Raw genomic sequence first — 22,442 nt, 5'->3', positions numbered from 1 at the left:
CCCCCACCCCCAAATCCACTTCCTTTGCCCAAATTTTGCTCATTTTCCCCCATTTTCCCCCCATACACCCCTCCCTTCCCAATAAGCCCCACCCCCTCCCCAAGCCCCGCCCACCCCACAAGCCCCGCCCCCTCAGCCCCGCCCCCATTGCCGGCCTTTTGCCCAAAATTGCCTTTTTTCTCCCCAAACCTCACCCCTATTTTCCTCCATCTCCCCCCCCAGCCCCAAATCCACTTCCTTTGCCCAAATTTTGCTCATTTTCCCCCATTTCCCCCCCATCCTTCCCCCATTATCCCTCCCTTGCCAATAAGCCCCGCCCTATCCCGACGCCCCGCCCACCCCACAAGCCCCGCCCCCTCAGCCCCCCCCATTGCCGGCCTTTTGCCCAAAATTGCCTTTTTTCTCCCCAAACCTCACCCCTATTTTCCTCCATCTCCCCCCCCACCCCCAAATCCACTTCCTTTGCCCAAATTTTGCTCATTTTCCCCCATTTCCCCCCCATCCTTCCCCCATTATCCCTCCCTTCCCAATAAGCCCCGCCCTATCCCGACGCCCCGCCCACCCCCCAAGCCCCGCCCCCTCATCCCCGCCCCCATTGCCGGCCTTTTGCCCAAAATGTCCTTTTTTCTCCCCAAACTGGGCAGTTCTCCCAGAAGCAGGCGGAACGCCAGGCCAGAGCCCGGGAAAGGGAACGGCGCCGGAAGGAACAGGAAGAGGCGGAGCTTCGAGCCCGGAGTGGGCGTGGTCACGACAAAAGGGGCGGAGCTTCGAGTCGGGACCGCCCATCCGGAGGCGGAGCCACTCAAACGTCGGCCAATCAGAGCTCGACTCCAGGCCCCGCCCCCAGGTCCAAGAGGCGGAGCCGCAGCCGCAGCACTCCCTTAAGGGACCGGGGGGGGCGGCGCTGAACCCAAAATCGGGGGGTTTTCACCCAAAAATTTGGGGCGCCGCCCGCGGTTTGGGGCCGTTTGGGGTCTGAGCCCCTCAGGTTTGGGGTTTTGGGGTCAAAAAACCCGTTTTTTTGAGCCCAAATCCAGGCAGTTTGACCCAAAATGTGGGGGTTTAGACCTCAAAATTGACACTTTTACCCAAAATTGGGGGGTTTTCACCCAAAATTTGGGGGGTCTGCCCGCGTTTTGGGGCCGTTTGGGGTCTGAGCCCCTCAGGTTTGGGGTTTTGGGGTCAAAAAACGGATTTTTTTGAGCCCAAATCCAGGCATTTCGACCCAAAATTGAGGGCTGAGACACAAAAACGGAGGTTTTGACCCAAATCTGGGGGTTTGGAGCCCAAAATTGGGGTTTTCCAGCCAAAATTTGGGGCGTCTACCCTCATATTGGGGCTGTTTGGAGTCCGAGCCCCTCAGGTTTGGGGTTTTGGGGTCAAAAAATGGATTTTTTTGAGCCCAAATCCAGGCATTTTGACCCCAAATCTGGGGGCTGAGACACAAAATTGGAGGTTTTGACTCAAATCTGGAGGTTTTGAGCCCAAACTTGGGGTTTTTCACCCAAAATTTGGGGTGTCTACCCACATTTTGGGGCCGTTTGGGGTCTGAGCCCCTCAGGTTTGGGGTTTTTGGGTCAAAAAATTGATTTTTTGGAGCCCAAATCCAGGCATTTTGACCCCAAATCTGGAGGCTGAGACACAAAATCGAAGGTTTTGACCCAAATCTGGAGGTTTTGAGCCCAAACTTGGGGTTTTTCACCCAAAATTTGGGGCGTCTACCCTCATTTTGGGTCCGTTTGGGGTCTGAGCCCCTCAGGTTTGGGGTTTTGGGGTCAAAAAATGTATTTTTTGGAGCCCAAATCCAGGCATTTTGACCCCAAATCTGGGGGCTGAGACACAAAATCGGAGGTTTTGACCCAAATCTGGAGGTTTTGAGCCCAAACTTGGGGTTTTTCACCCAAAATTTGGGGCGTCTACCCACATTTTGGGGCCGTTTGGGGTCTGAGCCCCTCAGATTTGGGGTTTTGGAGTAAAACCGATTTTTTTGACCCAAAATCAAGGGATTTCAACCCAAAATCGGGGGATTAGGAGACAAAAATTGAGGGTTTTACCCCAAATTTGAAGTTTTTACCCCAAATTTGGGGTTTTTGTCCCAAACTCTGGGGTCCCATCCCAGGTTTGGGGTCTGAACCTCTCAGATTTGGGGTTTGGGGGTCAAAAAAGCTGATTTTTTGGACCCAAAATCCAGGCATTTTGACCCAAAATTGAGGGTTTAGGCGTCAAAATTGAAGTATTTACCCAAAATCGGGGGGTTTTCACCCAAAAATTGTGGGTTCCCAACCCGGATTTGGGACCATTTGGGTCAGAACCCCTCAGATTTGGGATTTTGGGGTAAGAAAACCCATTTTTTAACAAAAAAATTGGGAGATTTATTGCTAAAATCTGGGATTTTAGACCCAAAATTTGAAAATTTAGACCCAAAATTCCATATTTTTCTTTTTAACCAAAATGTGGGATTTTGCACTCAGAATTCAACAGTTCCAACCCCAAATGTGGGGATTTCGCCCCCAAATTCGGTGCTTTTGCCCCCAAATTTGGCTGTGAGCCCCAAATTTGGAAATTCCGCCCCCAAAATTGCAGTTTTTTGGCCCAAAACTGCGGCGCTTCCCCCCAAAAATCCGAGACTTCAAAGCCCCAATTTTGGGCTTTCCGCCCCCAAAATCTGCTGTTTTAAACCCAAAACTTGGCTGCCAACCCCAAAACTGGAGCGTTTGGACCCAAAATTGGGGATTTTCAACCCAAAATTGGGGCTTTTCTGACCCAAAATTGGGCTTTTTTCACCCAAAATGGGGGTTTTTCGGGGGGGGGGAGGGGAGGGGGGTGACCCGCAGTGCTGTACCATAGAGACCCCAAAGGGGGGAATAAAGGCGGAGGAGAGAAAAAAAAAGTGGAATTTTGGGGTGAATTCGGGGGATTTTGGGAAAAAAAAAGGATTTGGGGTGGAAATTTGGGGTAAATTCGGGGGATTTGGGGAAAAAATGGGGGGCATTCGGGGGCGTGTTGGTGTTTATGGGGCATTTGCGGCCGGATATCGCGAGATTTGGGGAATCGCGGCGCTCGGGGGAGAATCGGGGCGGATTTGGGACATTTTGGGTCATTTCGGGGCGATTTGGGGTTTTCCCAGAGGTCACTGCGGGTCGTGGCGCTGTGCTACGCTCCCATTGGATGAGCCGCGAGTCCATCACTCCCAGCACCGCCTCATTCTACCAATCATCGCCTGGGGGCGGGCCCAGCGCTGCGCTGTGCGCGCTCCTATTGATTGAGCAGCGGGTCCATCACTCCAAGCACCGCCTCTTCCTTTCTCTCTACCAATCATCGCGGAGGGGCGGCACAGCGCTGCGCTATGCGCGCTCCTATTGGTTGAACAGCGAGTCTATCACGCCCAGGACCTCCTCTTCCTTTCTCTCTGCCAATCCTCGCCGAGAGGCGGCCCCAGCGTTGCGTTGTGCGCGCTCCTATTGGCTGAGTCTCTCCTTGCCGCGTTCTGATTGGCTGAGCTGTCGTATTCCGGTTCCGGTCGGCGTGCGGCGCAAAAATGGCGGCGGTGGCGGAGGCGGTGACGCTGTTGAAGGCGCTGCGAGAGGAGGTGGGCCCCGAAATCTGCCGAATTTGCCCCAAAATCGGCCTCGAACCGCCCCGCATCCACGGCGGAGCCTCTCTGCGTCCTTTAAAATGACGCGAAACCGCTTAAAATCGCCCCAAAATTGCCCCAATGCGGCCCTTAGGAGTCCGGAAACCCCAGAGAGCCCCGAAATGGGCCCTAATTTGCCCCAAATCGCCCAAATTGAGCCCAAAATTCTCCCCGCATCCACCCTGGAGCCCTTCGGGATTCGCCTCATGATCTCAAAATGACCCAAAAACGCTTAAAATTGCCCCCAAATCGCCACGAATCCGCTGTCAGAATCCCACGGAAACTCACAGAAATGACCCAAAATGGCCAAAATTTGCCCAAAATTGCCCAAATTGAGACCAAAAATGTCTCCCCAGGTCCACCCCGCTGCCGTTCAGGATCCTTGCAATGCCCCCAAAATGACCCCAAATCCTTTTAAATCGCCCCAAAATGGTCTCAAATGCGCTGTCAGTCTCACAGGTGCTCCAGAAAATACCCCAAATTTGACCCCAAATCGCCCAAATTCACCCCAAAATTGTCCCCAGATCCATCCTGGAGCCCTTCAGGACCCCTCCGTGTTCCTCAAAATGACCCCAAATCCCCCAAATTGCCCCCAAATCCCCCAGAATTGCCCCAAAATCGCCCCAAAACAGCCCCCAAATGACCCCAAATCTGCCTCAAAGTCCCACAGGAGCTCCAAAAAATGCCCCAAATTTGACCCAAAATGGCCCAAATTCAGCCCAAAATTGTCCCCAGATCCATTCTGGAGCCCCTGAGGAGCCCTGCAACGCCCTGAAAATGACCCAAAATCCCTTAAAATGACCCCAAATCCACCATCAGAATCCCACAAAACCTCACAGGAATGCCCCAAAATCCCCCAAATTTGCCCCCAAAACGGCCCTAAATTTGCCCTAAAATCGTCCAAATTTACCCCAAAAAATGCCCCAAATCGGCCCTTGGGGTCCTAAAGGGAATCCCCAAAATGCCCCAAAATGATGAAACGCGCCCAAATTTGCCCAAAAAGGGCAGAATTGAGCCCAAAATGTGAGCAGGTGGCGGCGGTGACGGAACACGGCAGGGCGCTGCTGGGCCGCCTGAGGGATGGGAAACTGCGCACAGACAGGGTGAGAAATGGGGCAAAAATGGGGGATTTGGGGCAAATTGGGGGAAAAAGGGGCATTTTGGGGGTTTGGGGGGATTTTGAGGGGGATTTGGGGGCAATTTTGGGGGAAATTTGGGCAATTTGGGGCAATTTGGGGGGGAATTTTGGGGCAATTCTGGGGGGATTTGCGGATGGTTTGGGGGGATTGGAGGGGAATTTTTGGGGTAAAAATGGGGGGGTTTGGGCAAATTGGGGGAAAAATGGGCGTTTTGGGGTTGGGGGGATTTTGAGGGGGATTTCAGGGGATTTGGGGGTAATTTTGGGGGAAATTTGGGCAATTTGGGGCAATTTGGGGGGGAATTTTGGGGCAATTCTGAGGGAATTTGGGGATGGTTTGGGGAGATTTGAGGGGAATTTTTGGGGTAAAAATGGGGGATTTGGGGCAAATTGGGGGAAAAAGGGGCGTTTTGGGGTTTGGGGGGGATTTTGAGGGGGATTTGGGGGTAATTTTGGGGGAAATTTGGGGCAATTTGGGGCAATTTTGGGGCAATTCTGGGGGAATTTGGGGATGGTTTGGGGGGATTGGAGGACAATTTTTGGGGTAAAAATGGGGGATTTGGGGCAAATTGGGGGAAAAAGGGGCGTTTTGGGGTTGGGGGGATTTTGAGGGGGATTTGGGGGCAATTTTGGGGGAAATTTGGGCAATTTGGGGCAACTTGGGGGGGAATTTTGGGGCAATTCTGGGGGAATTTGGGGATGGTTTGGGGGGATTGGAGGACAATTTTTGGGGTAAAAATGGGAGATTTGGGGCAAATTGGGGGAAAAAGGGGCGTTTTGGGGGTTTGGGGGGATTTTGAGGGGGATTTGGGGGCAATTTTGGGGGCAATTTGGGGCAATTTGGGGGGGAATTTTGGGGCAATTCTGGGGGAATTTGGGGATGGTTTGGGGAGATTGGAAGACAATTTTTGGGGTAAAAATGGGGGATTTGGGGCAGATTTGGGGCAATTTGGGTCATTTTGGGGCAAATTTGGGGGATTTGGGGCACAATTTGGGGATTTGGAGCACGATTTGGGGGATTTTGGGGCACCATTTTGGGGATTTGGGACCCAATTTGGGGGATTTTGGCCCAATTTGGGGGATTTTGGGCCCAATTTGGGGGATTTTGGGACATATTGGGGATTTGGGACCCAATTTGTGGGATTTTGGCCCAATTTGGGGGATTTGGGGCACAATTTGGGGGATTTGGGGCACAATTTGGAGGACTTGGGGCCCAATTTTGGGGATTTGGGGCAGAATTTGTGGGATTTGGGGCCCAATTTGGGGGATTTTGGGCCCAATTTGGAGGATTTGGGGCACAATTTTGGGGATTTGGGGCCCAATTTTGGGGATTTGGGGCCCAATTTGGGGGATTTGGGCCCAATTTTGGGGATTTGGGGCCCAATTTGGGGGATTTGGGGCACAATTTGGGGAATTTTGGGACAGATTGGGGATTTGGGGCCCAATTTGGGGGATTTGGGGCCCAATTTGGGGGATTTGGGGCACAATTTGGGGGATTTGGGGCCCAATTTGGGGGATTTTGGAGCACCATTTTGGGGATTTGGGGCCCAATTTGGGGGATTTTGGGCCCAATTTGGGGGATTTTGGGCCCAATTTGGGGGATTTGGGGCCCAATTTTGGGGATTTGGGGCCCAATTTGTGGGATTTTGGGCCCAATTTGGGGGATTTTGGGCCCAATTTGGGGGATTTGGGGCCCAATTTGTGGGATTTTGGGCCCAATTTGGGGGATTTGGGGCACAATTTGTGGGATTTTGGGCCCAATTTTGGGGATTTGGGGCCCAACTTGTGGGATTTTGGGCCCAATTTGTGGGATTTTGGGCCCAATTTGGGGGATTTGGGGCCCAATTTGTGGGATTTTGGGCCCAATTTGGGGGATTTGGGGCCCAATTTGGGGGATTTGGGGCACAATTTGTGGGATTTTGGGCCCAATTTTGGGGATTTGGGGCTCAATTTGGGGGATTTGGGGTCCAATTTGTGGGATTTGGGGCCCAATTTGGGGGATTTGGGGCACAATTTGTGGGATTTTGGGCCCAATTTGGGGGATTTGGGGCAGAATTTGGGGGATTTGGGGCCCAATTTGGGGGATTTTGGGCACAATTTGTGGGATTTTGGCCCAATTTGGGGGATTTTGGCCCAATTTGGGGGATTTGGGGCCCAATTTGGGGGATTTGGGGCACAATTTGTGGGATTTTGGGCCCAATTTGGGGAATTTTGGGGCACAATTTGGGGGATTTGGGGCCCAATTTGGGGGATTTGGGGCACAATTTGTGGGATTTTGGGCCCAATTTTGGGGATTTTGGGCCCAATTTTGGGGATTTGGGGCCCAATTTGGGGGATTTGGGCCCAATTTTGGGGATTTGGGGCCCAATTTTGGGGATTTTGGGCCCAATTTGTGGGATTTTGGGCCCAATTTGGGGAATTTTGGGACAGATTGGGGATTTGGGGCCCAATTTGTGGGATTTTGGCCCAATTTGTGGGATTTTGGGCCCAATTTGGGGGATTTTGGGACATATTGGGGATTTGGGACCCAATTTGTGGGATTTTGGGCCCAATTTTGGGGATTTGGGGCACAATTTGGAGGATTTGGGGCACAATTTGTGGGATTTGGGGTCCAATTTGGGGGATTTTGTGGCCCAATTTGGGGGATTTTGGGACATATTGGGGATTTTGGGCCCAATTTGGGGGATTTTGGGCCCAATTTGGGGGATTTTGGGCCCAATTTGGGGGATTTTGGGCCCAATTTGGGGGATTTTGGGACATATTGGGGATTTGGGACCCAATTTGTGGGATTTTGGGCCCAATTTTGGGGATTTGGGGCACAATTTGGAGGATTTGGGGCACAATTTGTGGGATTTGGGGTCCAATTTGGGGGATTTTGTGGCCCAATTTGGGGGATTTTGGGACATATTGGGGATTTTGGGCCCAATTTGTGGGATTTTGGGCCCAATTTTGGGGATTTTGGGCCCAATTTGGGGGATTTTGGGACATATTGGTGATTTGGGACCCAATTTGTGGGATTTTGGCCCAATTTGGGGGATTTTGGGCCCAATTTGGGGAATTTTGGGACAGATTGGGGATTTGGGACCCAATTTGTGGGATTTTGGGCCCAATTTTGGGGATTTTGGGGCCCAATTTGGGGGATTTGGGGCCCAATTTTGGGGATTTGGGGCCCAATTTGGGGGATTTGGGGCACACTTTGAGGGACTGCCACATTTGGGGGATTTTGGGTCACAATCTGTGGGATTTGGTGCCGAATTTGGGTGCATTTTGGGGCACGGTCTCGCTTTCCACCTGATTTCGAGGCGGTTTTGCTGCGATTTTGGGTGAAATTCTTGCAGATTTGGGTCGGGTCGTCCTTCCTCCTGTCGGCTGCGGGGTGAAGGGTGGGGATTTTGGGTGGGAAAAGGGCTTTTTTGGGTGCATTTTGCAGGGCGTGTCGCTGCTGGGGGTGCGGGCGGGCGCCATGCTGCACTACGTCACCGACCTGGCGCTGCTCCTCAGGGCCAAGAGCGGGGGGGGCAGCCTGGGGGCGGAGCCTGCGCTGCCACGCCTCCTGGAGAGCCGAGTGGTGATTGGGCGAGAGGGCGCGGGGGGGCGGGGTTAATGGGGGAGGGTGTGGGTTGATTGGGTGGAGCCTGCACTGCCACGCCTCCTGGAGAGCCGAGTGGTGATTGGGCGAGAGGGCGCGGGGGGCGGGGTTTAGGGGGAGGGTGGGGGTTGACTGGGTGGAGCCTGCGCTGCCACGCCTCCTCGAGAGAGCTGAGTGGTGATTGGCCGAGGGGGTGTGGGGGGGTGGGGTTAAGGGGGGAGGGCGTGGGTTGATTGGGTGAAGCCTGCGCTGCCACGCCTCCTGGAGAGCTGAGTGGTGATTGGGGAAGGGGGAGTGGGGGGCGGGGCTTGAGGGGGGAGGGTGGGGTTTGATTGGGTGGAGCCTGCGCTGCCACGCCTCTTCGGGAGAGCTGAGCAGTGATTGGCTGAGGGGCTGCCGGGGGCGGGGCTTGAGGAGGGAGGGTGGGGGGTGATTGGGTGGAGCCTGCGCTGCCACGCTTCTTCGGGAGAGCTGAGCAGTGATTGGCTGAGAGGGTGCGGGGGCGGGGCTTGAGGGGGGAGGGCGTGGGTTGATTGGGTGGAGCCTGCGCTGCCACGCCTCTTCGAGAGAGCTGAGCAGTGATTGGCTGAGGGGCTGCCGGGGGCGGGGCTTGAGGAGGGAGGGTGGGGGTTGATTGGGTGGAGCCTGCGCTGCCACGCTTCTTCGGGAGAGCTGAGCAGTGATTGGCTGAGGGGGTGCGGGGGGCGGGGCTTGAGTGGGGCGGGCGTGGGTTGATTGGGCAGCCTGGGGGGGGAGCCTGCGGTGCCACGCCTCCTGGAGAGCCGAGTGGTGATTGGGCGAGACGGCGCGGGGGGGCGGGCTTAAAGAGGGAGGGCGTGGATTGATTGGGTGGAGCCTGGGGGCGAAGCCTGCGCTGCTCCACCTATTCGAGAGAGCTGAGCAGTGATTGGCTGAGAGGGTGCGGGGGCGGGGCTTGAGTGGGGCGGGCGTGAGTTGATTAGGCAGCCTGGGGGCGGAGCCTGCGCTGCCATGCCCCCTCAAGAGAGCTGAGCAGTGATTGGTTGAGAGGGTGCAGGGGGCGGGGCTTGAGGGGGGAGGGCGTGGGTTGATTGGGTGGAGCCTGCGCTGCCACGCCTGCTCAAGTGAGCTGAGCAGTGATTGGCTGAGGGGCTTCCGGGGGCGGGGCTTGAGGAGGGAGGGTGGGGGGTGATTGGGTGGACCCTGCGCTGCAACGCCTCCTGGAGAGCCGAGTGGTGATTGGCTGAGGGGGCGCGGGGGGCGGGGTTATTGGGGGAGGGCGTGGGTTGATTGGGTGGAGCCTGCGTGGGTTATTTAGGCAGCCTGGGGGCGGAGCCTGCGCTGCCACGCCTCCTGGAGAGCCGAGTGGTGATTGGCCGAGGGGGAGTGGGGGGGTGGGGTTAAGGGGGGAGGGCGTGGGTTGATTGGGTGGAGCCTGCGCTGTCACGCCTCCTCAAGAGAGCTGAGCAGTGATTGGCTGAGGGGGTGCGGGGGGCGGGGCTTGAGAGGGGAGGGCGTTGGTTGATTGGGCGGAGCCTGCGCTGCCACGCCTCCTCGAGAGAGCTGAGCAGTGATTGGCTGAGGGGCTTCCGGGGGCGGGGCTTGAGGAGGGAGGGTGGGGGGTGATTGGGTGGAGCCTGCGCTGCCACGCTTCTTCGGGAGAGCTGAGCAGTGATTGGCTGAGGGGGTGCGGGGGGCGGGGCTTGAGGGGGGAGGGCGTGGGTTGATTGGGTGGAGCCTGCGTGGGTTGATTAGGCAGCCTGGGGGCGGAGCATGCGCTGCCACGCCTCCTGGAGAGCCGAGTGGTGATTGGCCGAGAGGGCGTGGGGTTCCAATGGGAGAGAGGGCGGGGCCTAAGGGAGGGGAGGGGCCTTATTAGCATATTGTCTTTGGTTCCTATGGGAGAGGGGGCGGGGCCTAGGCTGGGGCCTTATTAGCATATCAGCAGTTCTCCGTATTGGAGAGGGGGCGGGGCGTAAAGAAGAGGCGGAGCCTTATTAGCATATCGCCATTAAGATTTATGGGAGTGGAGGTCGGGGGCGTGGCCTAATGGAGGGGCGGGGCTTCATCTCATTAGCATATCCCCATTGGTCCCAATGGCGGTGGAGGAAGGGGGTGTGGCCAGAGGGGCGTGGCCTCATCTCATTAGCATGCCTCCATTGTTTTCTAAGGGGGGGGGGGGCGGATGGTGAGGGGGTGTGGCCTGAGGGGGGGGTGGGGCTTTTGCTCATTAGCATAATATCTCCATTGGTCCCTATGGGACAGGAGAGTGGGAGGGGCGTGGCCTAAACGGGGGCGTGGCCTAATTAGCATGCTTCTTAACCGAGTCTTATGGGAGAGGGTGTGGGGGGGGGCGTGGCTTCGGGGAAGGGCGTGGCCTAATTTTAATCTCATTACCATATCCCCAATCCCCCGAATTTGTTCTGTGCGGGGGGAGGGGAGGGGGAAGGGGTCGGGGCTTGATTAGCATACATTTGCATAAGGTGCTGGAGAAGCTCCGCCCCCTGGAGCAACGCATGCGTTACCAGCTGGACAAACTGCTGCGGGCGGCGGCCGACGGCGCTCCGGGTCTGAGCCCAAAATCCTCCTTTTTCACCCCAAAAATCCACACGTCCCACTTTTGGGGGCAAAATGGGGAAAATTTGGATCCAAAGTGCCCCCATTTCCCCCCCAAAATCTCCTCATTTCCTCCCAAAATGCCCCGGTTTCTCCCCCAAAACCTCACATTTCCCCCCAAAATCCCACATTTCCGCCCAAAACGCCCCAATTTTCCCCCCAAAATGCCCCCATTTCCCCCCAAAATGCCCTCATTCCCCCCAAATCCCCTCATTTCCCCCCAAAATGCACCTATTTCCCCCCCAAAACCCCACAATTTTCCCCCCAAATCCCCTCATTTCCTCCCCAAATCCCCCTATTCCTCCCCAAAACCCCCCATTTCCCCCCAAAATGCTCCTATTTCCCCCCAAACCCCCTCATTCCCCCCCAAAATCCCCTCATTTCCCCCCCAACCCCCCAATTTCCCCCCAAAAATGCCCTCATTTCCCCCCAAAATGCCCCTATTTCCCCCCAAAACCCCCCATTTTCCCCCTAAAATCCCCCATTTTCCCCAAACCCCCCAATTTCCCCCCCCCAAAATCCCCTCATTTCCCCCAACCCCCCAATTTTCCCCCTAAAATACCCTCGTTTCCCCCAAAAATGCCCCTATTTCCCCCCAAAACCCCCCATTTTCCCCCTAAAATCCCCCATTTGCCCCCAAAATCCCCCATTTTTCCCCCCAAAATGCCCCTATTTCCCCCCAAACCCCCACATTCCCCCCCAAAATCCCCTCATTTCCCCCCTAATCCCCCAATTTTCCCCCCAAAATCCCCTCATTTCCCCCCAAAATGCCCCTATTTCCCTCCAAAATTCCCCATTTTCCCCCCCAAAATGCCCCCATTTCCCCCCCAAACCCCCACATTCCCCCCCAAAATCCCCTCATTTCCCCCCAACCCCCCAATTTTCCCCCCAAAATGCCCTCATTTCCCCCTAAAATGCCCCTATTTCCCCCCAAAACCCCCCATTTCCCCCCAAAATGCCCCTATTTCCTCCCCAAACCCCCACATTCCCCCCCAAAATCCCCTCCTTTCCCCCCAACCCCACAATTTTCCCCCAAAATGCCCTCATTTCCCCCCAAAACCCCCAATTTTCCCCCCAAAACCCCCCATTTTCCCCCTAAAATCCCCCATTTCCCCCAAATCCCCCATTTCCCCCCCCAAAATCCCCTCATTTCCCCCCAACCCCCCAATTTTCCCCCCAAAATGCCCTCATTTCCCCCTAAAATCCCCCATTTCCCCCCAAAATCCCCCATTTTTCCCCCAAATGCCCCTATTTTTCCCCCAAACCCCCACATTCCCCCCCAAAATCCCCTCATTTCCCCCCCACCCCCCAATTTTCCCCCCAAAATGCCCTCATTTCCCCCAAAAATGCCCCTATTTCCCCCCAAAACCCCCCATTTTCCCCCTAAAATCCCCCATTTTCCCCAAATCCCCCATTTTCCCCCCAAAATCCCCTCATTTCCCCCCAACCCCCAATTTTCCCCCTAAAATACCCTCATTTCCCCCAAAAATGCCCCTCTTTCCCCCCAAATCCCCCATTTTTCCCCCCAAAATGCCCCCATTTCCCCCCCAAACCCCCACATTCCCCCCCAAAATCCCCTCATTTCCCCCCCACCCCCCAATTTTCCCCCCAAAATGCCCTCATTTCCCCCAAAAATGCCCCTATTTCCCCCCAAAATTCCCCATTTTCCCCCTAAAATCCCCCATTTCCCCCAAATCCCCGATTTCCCCCCCAAAATCCCCTCATTTCCCCCCCAACCCCCCAATTTCCCCCCAAAAATGCCCTCATTTCCCCCCAAAATGCCCCTATTTCCCCCCAAAACCCCCCATTTTCCCCCTAAAATCCCCCATTTTCCCCAAATCCCCCATTTTCCCCCCAAAATCCCCTCATTTCCCCCCAACCCCCAATTTTCTCCCTAAAATACCCTCATTTCCCCCCAAAATCCCCTCGTTTCCCCCAAAAATGCCCCTATTTCCCCCCAAAACCCCCCATTTTCCCCCCAAAATGCCCCCATTTCCCCCCCAAACCCCCACATTCCCCCCCAAAATCCCCTCATTTCCCCCCCAACCCCCCAATTTTCCCCCCAAAATGCCCTCATTTCCCCCAAAAATGCCCCTATTTCCCCACAAAACCCCCCATTTTCCCCCTAAAATCCCCCATTTGCCCCCAAAATCCCCCATTTTTCCCCCCAAAATGCCCCTATTTCCCCCCAAACCCCCCAATTTTCCCCCCAAAATGCCCTCATTTCCCCCCAAAATGCCCCTATTTCCCCCCAAATCCCCCATTTTTCCCCTAAAATCCCCCATTTTTCCCCTAAAATCCCCCATTTTTCCCCCCAAAATGCCCCTATTTCCCCCCAAACCCCCACATTCCCCCCCAAAATCCCCTCATTTCCCCCCAACCCCCCAATTTTCCCCCTAAAATACCCTCATTTCCCCCCAAAATGCCCCTATTTCCCCCCAAAACCCCCCATTTTCCCCCCAAAACCCCCCATTTTCCCCCTAAAATCCCCCATTTCCCCCAAATCCCCCATTTCCCCCCCCAAAATCCCCTCATTTCCCCCCAACCCCCCAATTTTCCCCCCAAAATGCCCTCATTTCCCCCTAAAATCCCCCATTTCCCCCCAAAATCCCCCATTTTTCCCCCAAATGCCCCTATTTTTCCCCCAAACCCCCACATTCCCCCCCAAAATCCCCTCCTTTCCCCCCCACCCCCCAATTTTCCCCCCAAAATGCCCTCATTTCCCCCCAAAATGCCCCTATTTCCCCCCAAATCCCCCATTTTCCCCCTAAAATCCCCCATTTTCGCCCTAAAATCCCCCATTTCCCCCCAAAATGCCCCATTTTTCCCCCCAAATGCCCCTATTTTTCCCCCAACCCCCCAATTTTCCCCCCAAAATGCCCTCATTTCCCCCAAAAATGCCCCTATTTCCCCCCAAATCCCCCATTTTTCCCCCAAAATGCCCCTATTTTTCCCCCAAACCCCCACATTCCCCCCCAAAATCCCCTCATTTCCCCCCCAATCCCCCAATTTTCCCCCCAAAATCCCCTCATTTCCCCCCAAAATGCCCCTATTTCCCTCCAAAACCCCCCATTTTCCCCCTAAAATCCCCCATTTCCCCCAAATCCCCCATTTCCCCCCCCAAAATCCCCTCATTTCCCCCCAACCCCCCAATTTTCCCCCCAAAATGCCCTCATTTCCCCCAAAAATGCCCCTATTTCCCCCCAAATCCCCCATTTTTCCCCCAAAATGCCCCTATTTTCCCCCAAACCCCCACATTCCCCCCCAAAATCCCCTCATTTCCCCCCAACCCCCCAATTTTCCCCCCAAAATGCCCTCATTTCCCCCAAAAATGCCCCTATTTCCCCCCAAAATTCCCCATTTTCCCCCTAAAATCCCCCATTTCCCCCAAATCCCCGATTTCCCCCCCAAAATCCCCTCATTTCCCCCCCAACCCCCCAATTTCCCCCCAAAAATGCCCTCATTTCCCCCCAAAATGCCCCTATTTCCCCCCAGAACCCCCCATTTTCCCCCTAAAATCCCCCATTTTCCCCAAATCCCCCATTTTCCCCCCAAAATCCCCTCATTTCCCCCCAACCCCCAATTTTCTCCCTAAAATACCCTCATTTCCCCCCAAAATCCCCTCGTTTCCCCCAAAAATGCCCCTATTTCCCCCCAAAACCCCCCATTTTCCCCCTAAAATCCCCCATTTCCCCCAAATCCCCCATTTTTCCCCCCAAAATCCCCTCCTTTTCCCCCAACCCCCCAATTTTCCCCCCAAAATGCCCTCATTTCCCCCAAAAATGCCCCTATTTCCCCCCAAAACCCCCCATTTTCCCCCTAAAATCCCCCATTTCCCCCCAAAATGCCCCATTTTTCCCAAAAAATGTCCCTATTTTTCCCCCAACCCCCCAATTTTCCCCCCAAAATGCCCTCATTTCCCCCAAAAATGCCCCTATTTCCCCCCAAATCCCCCATTTTTCCCCCAAAATGCCCCTATTTTCCCCCAAACCCCCACATTCCCCCCCAAAATCCCCTCCTTTCCCCCCAACCCCCCAATTTTCCTTCCAAAATGCCCTCATTTCCCCCAAAAATGCCCCTATTTCCCCCCAAAACCCCCCATTTTCCCCCTAAAATCCCCCATTTCCCCCAAATCCCCCATTTTTCCCCCCCAAAATCCCCCATTTCCCCCAAACCCCCCTCATTTCCCCCCAAACCCCCCATTTTTCCCCCCAAATCCCCTCATCCCCCCCCCCAAAATCTCCTTCCAGGTACCAACGACCCCCTGAGCTTCCGCCCCGACCCCTCCAACCTCACCCAGGTCAGCAGAAACCAGCCCCAAAATCCCCATTTTTCACCCTAAAACGAAATGGCTTTTTTCCCATTCACCCCAAAACCCCCCTTTTTCACCCCAAAAACAGGAGGAGGAGGATGAGGAGGAGGAGGATGAAGGCACTGCAGCCCCAAAGCAGCCGAGCCGTTACGTCCCCCCCCGCCTGGTTCCCGTCCCCTACGGTCAGTGACCCCAAAAACACCCTTTTCCACCCCAAAAAATCCCTCATTTCCCCCCATTTCCCCTTTTTTCACCCTGCCCCAAATCTGCCCTTTTTTCCCCCAAAATTCTCCCTCCGTTTCCTCATTTCTCCTCTCGTTTATTCCCACTTTTCCACCCGTTGCTCCCCATTTTTTGCCCCAAATCCCCCATTTCCACCCCAAAATTCCCCATATTCCCTTTTTTTCTTCCCCCATTTCCACCCCAAAATTCCCCATATTCCCCCTTTTTCCCCCCAATTTCCCCATTTCCACCCCAAAATTCCCCATATTCCCCTTTTTTCTACCCCCATTTCCCCCATATCCCCCCATTCCCCCCCATTCCCCCCATATCTCCCCATTTCCCCCCCATATCCCCCCCCATTCCCCCCCATATCCCCCCATTTCCCCCCATATCCCCCCATTCCCTCCCATATCCCCCCATTTACCCCCCATATCCCCTCAATATCCCCCCATTCCACCCCATAACCCCCCATATCCCTCCATTCCACCCCATATCCCCCCATTCCCCCCATATCTCCCCATTTTCCCCCCATATCCCCCCATTCCACCCCATATCCCCCCATTTCTCCTCCATATCTCCCCATTTCCCCCCCATTCCCCCCCATATCCCCCCATTCTCCCCCCATTTCCCCCCATATCCCCCCATTCTCCCCCCATTTCTCCTCCATTTCCCCCCATATCCCCCCATTCTCCCCCCATATCTCTACATATACCCCCATTCTCCCCCCATTTCACCCCATATCCCCGCATTTCCCCCCCATATCCCCCCATTCTCCCCCATATCTCCCCCCATTTCACCCCATATCTCCCCATTCCCCCCCATTCCACCCTATATTCCCCCATATCCCCCCCATTTCACCCCATTCTCCCCCCATATCCCCCCATATCCCCCATCTCCCCCGATATCCCCCCATATCCCCCCATTTCACCCCATATCCCCCCATATCCCCCCATTCTCCCCCCATTTCCCCCCCATATCCCCCCCCATTCTCCCCTCATTTCCCCCCCATATCCCCCCATTCCCCCCCATATCTCCTCCCATTTCACCCCATATCCCCCCATTTCCCCCCCATATCCCCCCATATTCCCCCAATATCTCCCCATTTCTCCCCATATCTCCCCCCATTCCCCCCCATATCCCCCCATTCTCCCCTCATTTCCCCCCCATTTCCCCCCATATCCCCCCATTCTCCCCCCATTTCCCCTCCATATCCCCCCATTTACCCCCCATATCCCCCATTCCCCCCCATATCCCCCCATTCTCCCCCATATCCCCCCATTTCCCCCCATATCCCCCATTTACCCCCCATATCCTCCCGTTTCACCCCCATATCCTCTCAATATCCCCCCATTCCACCCCATAACCCCCCATATCCCTCCATTCCACCCCATATCCCCCCATTTCCCCCCATATCCCCCCATTCTCCCCGCATTTCCCTTCATATCCCCTTATTCCCCTCATATCTCCCCTTATTTCACCCCATATCCCCCCATATCCCCCCATATCTCCCCATTTCCCCCCCATATCCCCCGATTCCCCCCATATCTCCCCCCATTCCCCCCCATATCCCCCCATTCCCCCCCATTCTCCCCCCATTCTCCCCCCATTTCCCCCCATATCCCCCCATTTCCCCCCATATCCCCCCATTTCCCCCCCATATCTCCCCATTTACCCCCAGTATCCCCCCATATCCCCCCATATCCCCCCATATCCCCCCATTTCACCCCATATCCCCCCATATCCCCCCATATCCCCCCAATATCTCCCCATTTCTCCCCATATCTCCCCCCATTCCCCCCCATATCCCCCCATTCTCCCCTCATTTCCCCCCCATTCCCCCCCATATCCCCCCATTTCCCCCCATATCCCCCCATTCCCTCCCATATCCCCCCATTTACCCCCCATATCCCCTCAATATCCCCCCATTCCACCCCATAACCCCCCATATCCCTCCATTCCACCCCATATCCCCCCATTCCCCCCATATCTCCCCATTTTCCCCCCATATCCCCCCATTCCACCCCATATCCCCCCATTTCTCCTCCATATCTCCCCATTTCCCCCCCATTCCCCCCCATATCCCCCCATTCTCCCCCCATTTCCCCCCATATCCCCCCATTCTCCCCCCATTTCTCCTCCATTTCCCCCCATATCCCCCCATTCTCCCCCCATATCTCTACATATACCCCCATTCTCCCCCCATTTCACCCCATATCCCCGCATTTCCCCCCCATATCCCCCCATTCTCCCCCATATCTCCCCCCATTTCACCCCATATCTCCCCATTCCCCCCCATTCCACCCTATATTCCCCCATATCCCCCCCATTTCACCCCATTCTCCCCCCATATCCCCCCATATCCCCCATCTCCCCCGATATCCCCCCATATCCCCCCATTTCACCCCATATCCCCCCATATCCCCCCATTCTCCCCCCATTTCCCCCCCATATCCCCCCCCATTCTCCCCTCATTTCCCCCCCATATCCCCCCATTCCCCCCCATATCTCCTCCCATTTCACCCCATATCCCCCCATTTCCCCCCCATATCCCCCCATATTCCCCCAATATCTCCCCATTTCTCCCCATATCTCCCCCCATTCCCCCCCATATCCCCCCATTCTCCCCTCATTTCCCCCCCATTTCCCCCCATATCCCCCCATTCTCCCCCCATTTCCCCTCCATATCCCCCCATTTACCCCCCATATCCCCCATTCCCCCCCATATCCCCCCATTCTCCCCCATATCCCCCCATTTCCCCCCATATCCCCCATTTACCCCCCATATCCTCCCGTTTCACCCCCATATCCTCTCAATATCCCCCCATTCCACCCCATAACCCCCCATATCCCTCCATTCCACCCCATATCCCCCCATTTCCCCCCATATCCCCCCATTCTCCCCGCATTTCCCTTCATATCCCCTTATTCCCCTCATATCTCCCCTTATTTCACCCCATATCCCCCCATATCCCCCCATATCTCCCCATTTCCCCCCCATATCCCCCGATTCCCCCCATATCTCCCCCCATTCCCCCCCATATCCCCCCATTCCCCCCCATTCTCCCCCCATTCTCCCCCCATTTCCCCCCATATCCCCCCATTTCCCCCCATATCCCCCCATTTCCCCCCCATATCTCCCCATTTACCCCCAGTATCCCCCCATATCCCCCCATATCCCCCCATATCCCCCCATTTCACCCCATATCCCCCCATATCCCCCCATATCCCCCCAATATCTCCCCATTTCTCCCCATATCTCCCCCCATTCCCCCCCATATCCCCCCATTCTCCCCTCATTTCCCCCCCATTCCCCCCCATATCCCCCCATTCTCCCCCATATCCCCCCATTTCCCCCCATATCCCCCATTTACCCCCCATATCCTCCCGTTTCACCCCCATATCCCCCCATTTCACCGCATATTCCCCCATTCCCCCCCATATCCCCCCATTCCACCCCATCTCCCCCCATATCCCCCCATTCCACCCCATATCCCCCCATTTCACCCCATATCCCCCCATTCTCCCCCCATATCCCCCCATTCCACCCCATATCCCCCCATTTCCCCCCATATCCCCCATATCCCCCATTCCCCCCCATATCCCCCCATTCCACCCCATCTCCCCCCATATCCCCCCATTCCACCCCATATCCCCCCATTTCACCCCATATCCCCCCATTCTCCCCCCATATCCCCCCATTCCACCCCATATCCCCCCATTTCACCCCATATCCCCCCATTCTCCCCCCATATCCCCCCATTCCACCCCATATCCCCCCATTTCACCCCATATCCCCCCATTCTCCCCCTATATCCCCCCATTCCCCCCCATTTACCCCCCATTTCATCCCATATCCGCCCATTCTCCCCACATTTTCCCCCCATATCCCCCCATTTCACCCCCATATCCCCTCAATATGCCCCCATTCCCCCCCATATCTCCCCCCATTTCACCCCATATCCTCCCATTTCTCCTCCATATCTCCCCATTTCCCCCCCATTCCCCCCCATATCCCCCCATTCTCCCCTCATTTCCCCCCCATTCCCCCCCATTCTCCCCCCATTTCCCCTCCATTTCCCCCCATATCCCCCCATTTCCCCCCCATATCCCCCCATTCTCCCCCCATATCCCCCCATATCTCCCCATTTCCCCCCCATTTGACCCCCTTCTCCCCCCCAGCCCCCTGTGATCCCCCCCCCCAGCAGCGCTCCCTGCAGGCTGCCCGTCGCCGTGCCCTGAGCTCAGCCCTTCTGCGGGAGCTGAGGGACGAATTTGGGGACGGCCCCGAGCTGCTGGGGGACCCCAAACCCCATAGGGAACAGCAGAGGTCAGTCTGACCCCCACCCTATAGAAGGGTGCGCCCTACAAGCGCTGCTCTGCCCCATAGAGAGGAGGGAAATGGGGGGACGGGGGGTGAAAGTGGGGGATTTGGGGGTGGGGAGGGGGATTGGGGGCAGTTTGGGGTGAAAGTGGGGGATATGGGGATGGAAATGGGGATTGGAGGCATTTTGGGGGGGGTAAGTGAGAGATTTGGGGGTGGGAAGGGGGGGGATTTGGGTCAATTTGGGGTGAAATTGGGGGATTTGGGGGCAGAAATGGGGATTGGGGGCATTTTGGGGGGGGTAAGTGAGAGATTCGGGGATGGAAGTGGGGAATTGGGTTCATTTTGGGGTGAAAGTGGGGGATTTGGGGACAGAAATTGGGAATTTGGGCCATTTTGGGGTGAAAGTGGGGGATTTGGGGATGGGAAGGGGGATCTGGGTCCATTTTGGGTTGAAATACAGGGATTTGGGGATGGAAATGGGGATTGGGGGCATTTTGTGGGGGGTAAGTGAGAGATTTGGGGGTGGGAAGGGGGGATTGGGGTCAATTTGGGGTGAGGTTGGGGGATTTGGGGGCAGAAATGGGGATTGGGGGCATTTTGGGGGGGTTAAGTGAGAGATCAGGGGGTGGGAAGGGGAAATTTGGGTCAATTTGGGGTGAAATTGGGGGATTTGGGGGCAGAAATGGGGAATTGGGACCCATTTTGGGGTGAAACTGGGGGATTTGGGGACAGAAATGGGGAATTGGGACCCATTTTGGGGTGAAACTGGGGGATTTGGGGACAGAAACAGGGAATTGGGGCCATTTTGGGGTGCAAGTGGGGGATTTGGGGATGGAAATTGGGAATTGGGGTCAATTTGGGGAGAAACTGAGTGGTCTATGGAAGGGAATTGGGGATAGGGCCCATTTTGGGGTGAAACTGGGGGGATTTGGGGACAGAAATGTGGAATTGGGGCCATTTTGGGGGGGTTGAAATGAGAGATTTGGGGGTGGGATGGGGGATCTGGGTCCATTTTGGGGTGAAATTCAGGGATTTGGGGATGGAAATGGGGATTGGGGGCAGTTTGGGGGGGTTAAGTGAGAGATCTGGGGGTGGGAAGGGGAAATTTGGGTCAATTTGGGGTGAAATTGGGGGATTTGGGGGCAGAAATGGGGAATTGGGGCCATTTTGGGGTGAAATTCAGGGATTTGGGGATGGAGATTTGGGGGTGGGGGCGTTTTGAGGGGGTTGAAATGAGAGATTTGGGGGTGGGAAGGGGAATCTGGGTCCATTTTGGGCTGAAATTGAAAGATTTTGGGATAGAAATCGGGAATTTGAGCCAATTTGGTGAGCAAGCAAGAAATCTCCGGAATGGAATTTGGGATTCGGAGCGGATTTTTGGGGTGAAAAAGGGATTATTTTGTCCCATTTTCTTTTGGGGGGGGGGATGCAGGGTTCAGCTGGAGGAATCCATGATGGTGAGGCTGAGCGAGAGCCGCCGGCAGCGGGCGCAGCGCCGCCTCCGTGCCATGGGCGCCGTCAACTTGGACTCCATCACCCATTTTGGGGACACCTCCGCCCTGCTGGGACCCCCGGATCAGGTGGGGGTGGTCTTTAGCCCCGCCCTCTCGCCCTTAGCCCCGCCCCCTTCGTCCCCCCCCCCTCGGTTTTTACCTTATTTGGTCGCAGGAGGCGCCGCCCCCACCCAAAAAGAGGAAGAAAGTGGTGAAGAGGAAAGCGGGGAGGAGGAAGGGTGAGTCCTCCAGCCTGCAGGGGGCGCTGTGCCCTTTGGTCCTCCAGCCTGCAGGGGGCGCTGTGGGGCTCGGTCCTCCAGCCGGCAGGGGGCGCTGTGGGGCTCGGTCCTCCAGCCTGCAGGGGGCGCTGTGGGGCTCAGTCCTCCAGCCTGCAGGGGGCGCTGTGCCATTTGGTCCTCCAGCCTGCAGGGGGCGCTGTGCCATTTGGTCCTCCAGCCTGCAGGGGGCGCTGTGGGGCTCGGTCCTCCGGCCTGCAGGGGGCGCTGTGGGGCTCGGTCCTCCAGCCTGCAGGGGGCGCTGTGCCATTTGGTCCTCCAGCCTGCAGGGGGCGCTGTGCCATTTGGTCCTCCAGCCTGCAGGGGGCGCTGTGCCATTTGGTCCTCCAGCCTGCAGGGGGCGCTGTGGGGCTCGGTCCTCCAGCCTGCAGGGGGCGCTGTGGGGCTCGGTCCTCCAGCCTGCAGGGGGCGCTGTGCCATTTGGTCCTCCAGCCTGCAGGGGGCGCTGTGGGGTTCAGCTCTCTGCTCTCTTCCTGTCTGCAGGTTTCCGTCGTCGACGCTGAGCTCTGTGGTAATAAAGGAGTTAATTTGGTGTCATGCTGCTCATTAGTGCTTATTAAGGGGAGAGGGCGGGGATGGGGAGGGGCCAAGATGGTGGCTGGTACATCCAACATGGCTGGCCCCCATCTACCATGGCTGGCCCCACCCAACATGGCCCCCACCATCCAACATGGCCGCCTCTATCCACCATGGTCAAGCCCATCCGCCATGATGCCCCCCACTCAACATGGCTGCCTCCCACCCAACATGGCCCCCACAATCCAACATGGCTGCCCTCCATCCACCATGATGCCCCCCACCCAACATGGCCGCCACTCACCCAACATGGCTGACCCCAC

General features: G+C 56.1%; 2 protein-coding genes across 8 annotated transcripts in view; both read left to right on the top strand.

Moving 5' to 3' along the window:
* ACIN1 (apoptotic chromatin condensation inducer 1) overlaps window positions 1-1,978 on the top strand; it is a 48,428-nt gene extending 46,450 nt beyond the window's left edge. For all 4 annotated transcript variants that reach the window (XM_090130117.1, XM_090130120.1, XM_090130118.1 and 1 more), the window contains one exon: window positions 645-1,978. In XM_090130117.1, the coding sequence (XP_089986243.1) occupies window positions 645-908 (264 nt within the window). In that variant the 3' untranslated portion in view covers window positions 909-1,978. The remainder of the gene's footprint in view (window positions 1-644) is intronic.
* A 1,475-nt stretch (window positions 1,979-3,453) lies between these two features.
* On the top strand, window positions 3,454-22,140 carry NGDN (neuroguidin). 4 transcript variants are annotated; one of them, XM_090130122.1, is made up of 10 exons: window positions 3,454-3,589; window positions 4,666-4,737; window positions 8,203-8,340; window positions 10,824-10,908; window positions 15,207-15,256; window positions 15,360-15,450; window positions 19,670-19,817; window positions 21,247-21,394; window positions 21,483-21,546; window positions 22,087-22,140. In XM_090130122.1, the coding sequence occupies exons 1-10, from the start codon at window positions 3,539-3,541 to the stop codon at window positions 22,104-22,106; spliced, it is 867 nt and encodes a 288-aa protein (XP_089986248.1). In that variant the 5' UTR covers window positions 3,454-3,538; the 3' UTR covers window positions 22,107-22,140. The 4 variants fall into 4 exon arrangements, with proteins under 4 accessions (XP_089986248.1, XP_089986247.1, XP_089986249.1 ...); XM_090130121.1 differs by having other exon boundaries at window positions 15,357-15,450; XM_090130123.1 differs by lacking the exon at window positions 8,203-8,340 and having other exon boundaries at window positions 15,357-15,450.
* Window positions 22,141-22,442: the final 302 nt, after the last annotated feature.

Source organism: Phasianus colchicus, chromosome 39, assembly GCF_987193195.1.
Source record: "Phasianus colchicus chromosome 39, bPhaCol1.hap1.1, whole genome shotgun sequence".
Taxonomy (NCBI): domain Eukaryota; kingdom Metazoa; phylum Chordata; class Aves; order Galliformes; family Phasianidae; genus Phasianus; species Phasianus colchicus.
This window is presented reverse-complemented; position numbering and strand designations above follow the sequence as displayed.

Bases quoted from the DNA above. Each gene is read 5' to 3' on its own strand.
- NGDN (XM_090130121.1), top strand. From the start codon at position 3,539: ATGGCGGCGGTGGCGGAGGCGGTGACGCTGTTGAAGGCGCTGCGAGAG. The intron at 15,451-19,669 runs GTCAGTGACCCC...TCTCCCCCCCAG, and splicing joins CCTGGTTCCCGTCCCCTACG to CCCCCTGTGATCCCCCCCCC. The intron at 21,395-21,482 runs GTGGGGGTGGTC...ATTTGGTCGCAG, and splicing joins TGCTGGGACCCCCGGATCAG to GAGGCGCCGCCCCCACCCAA.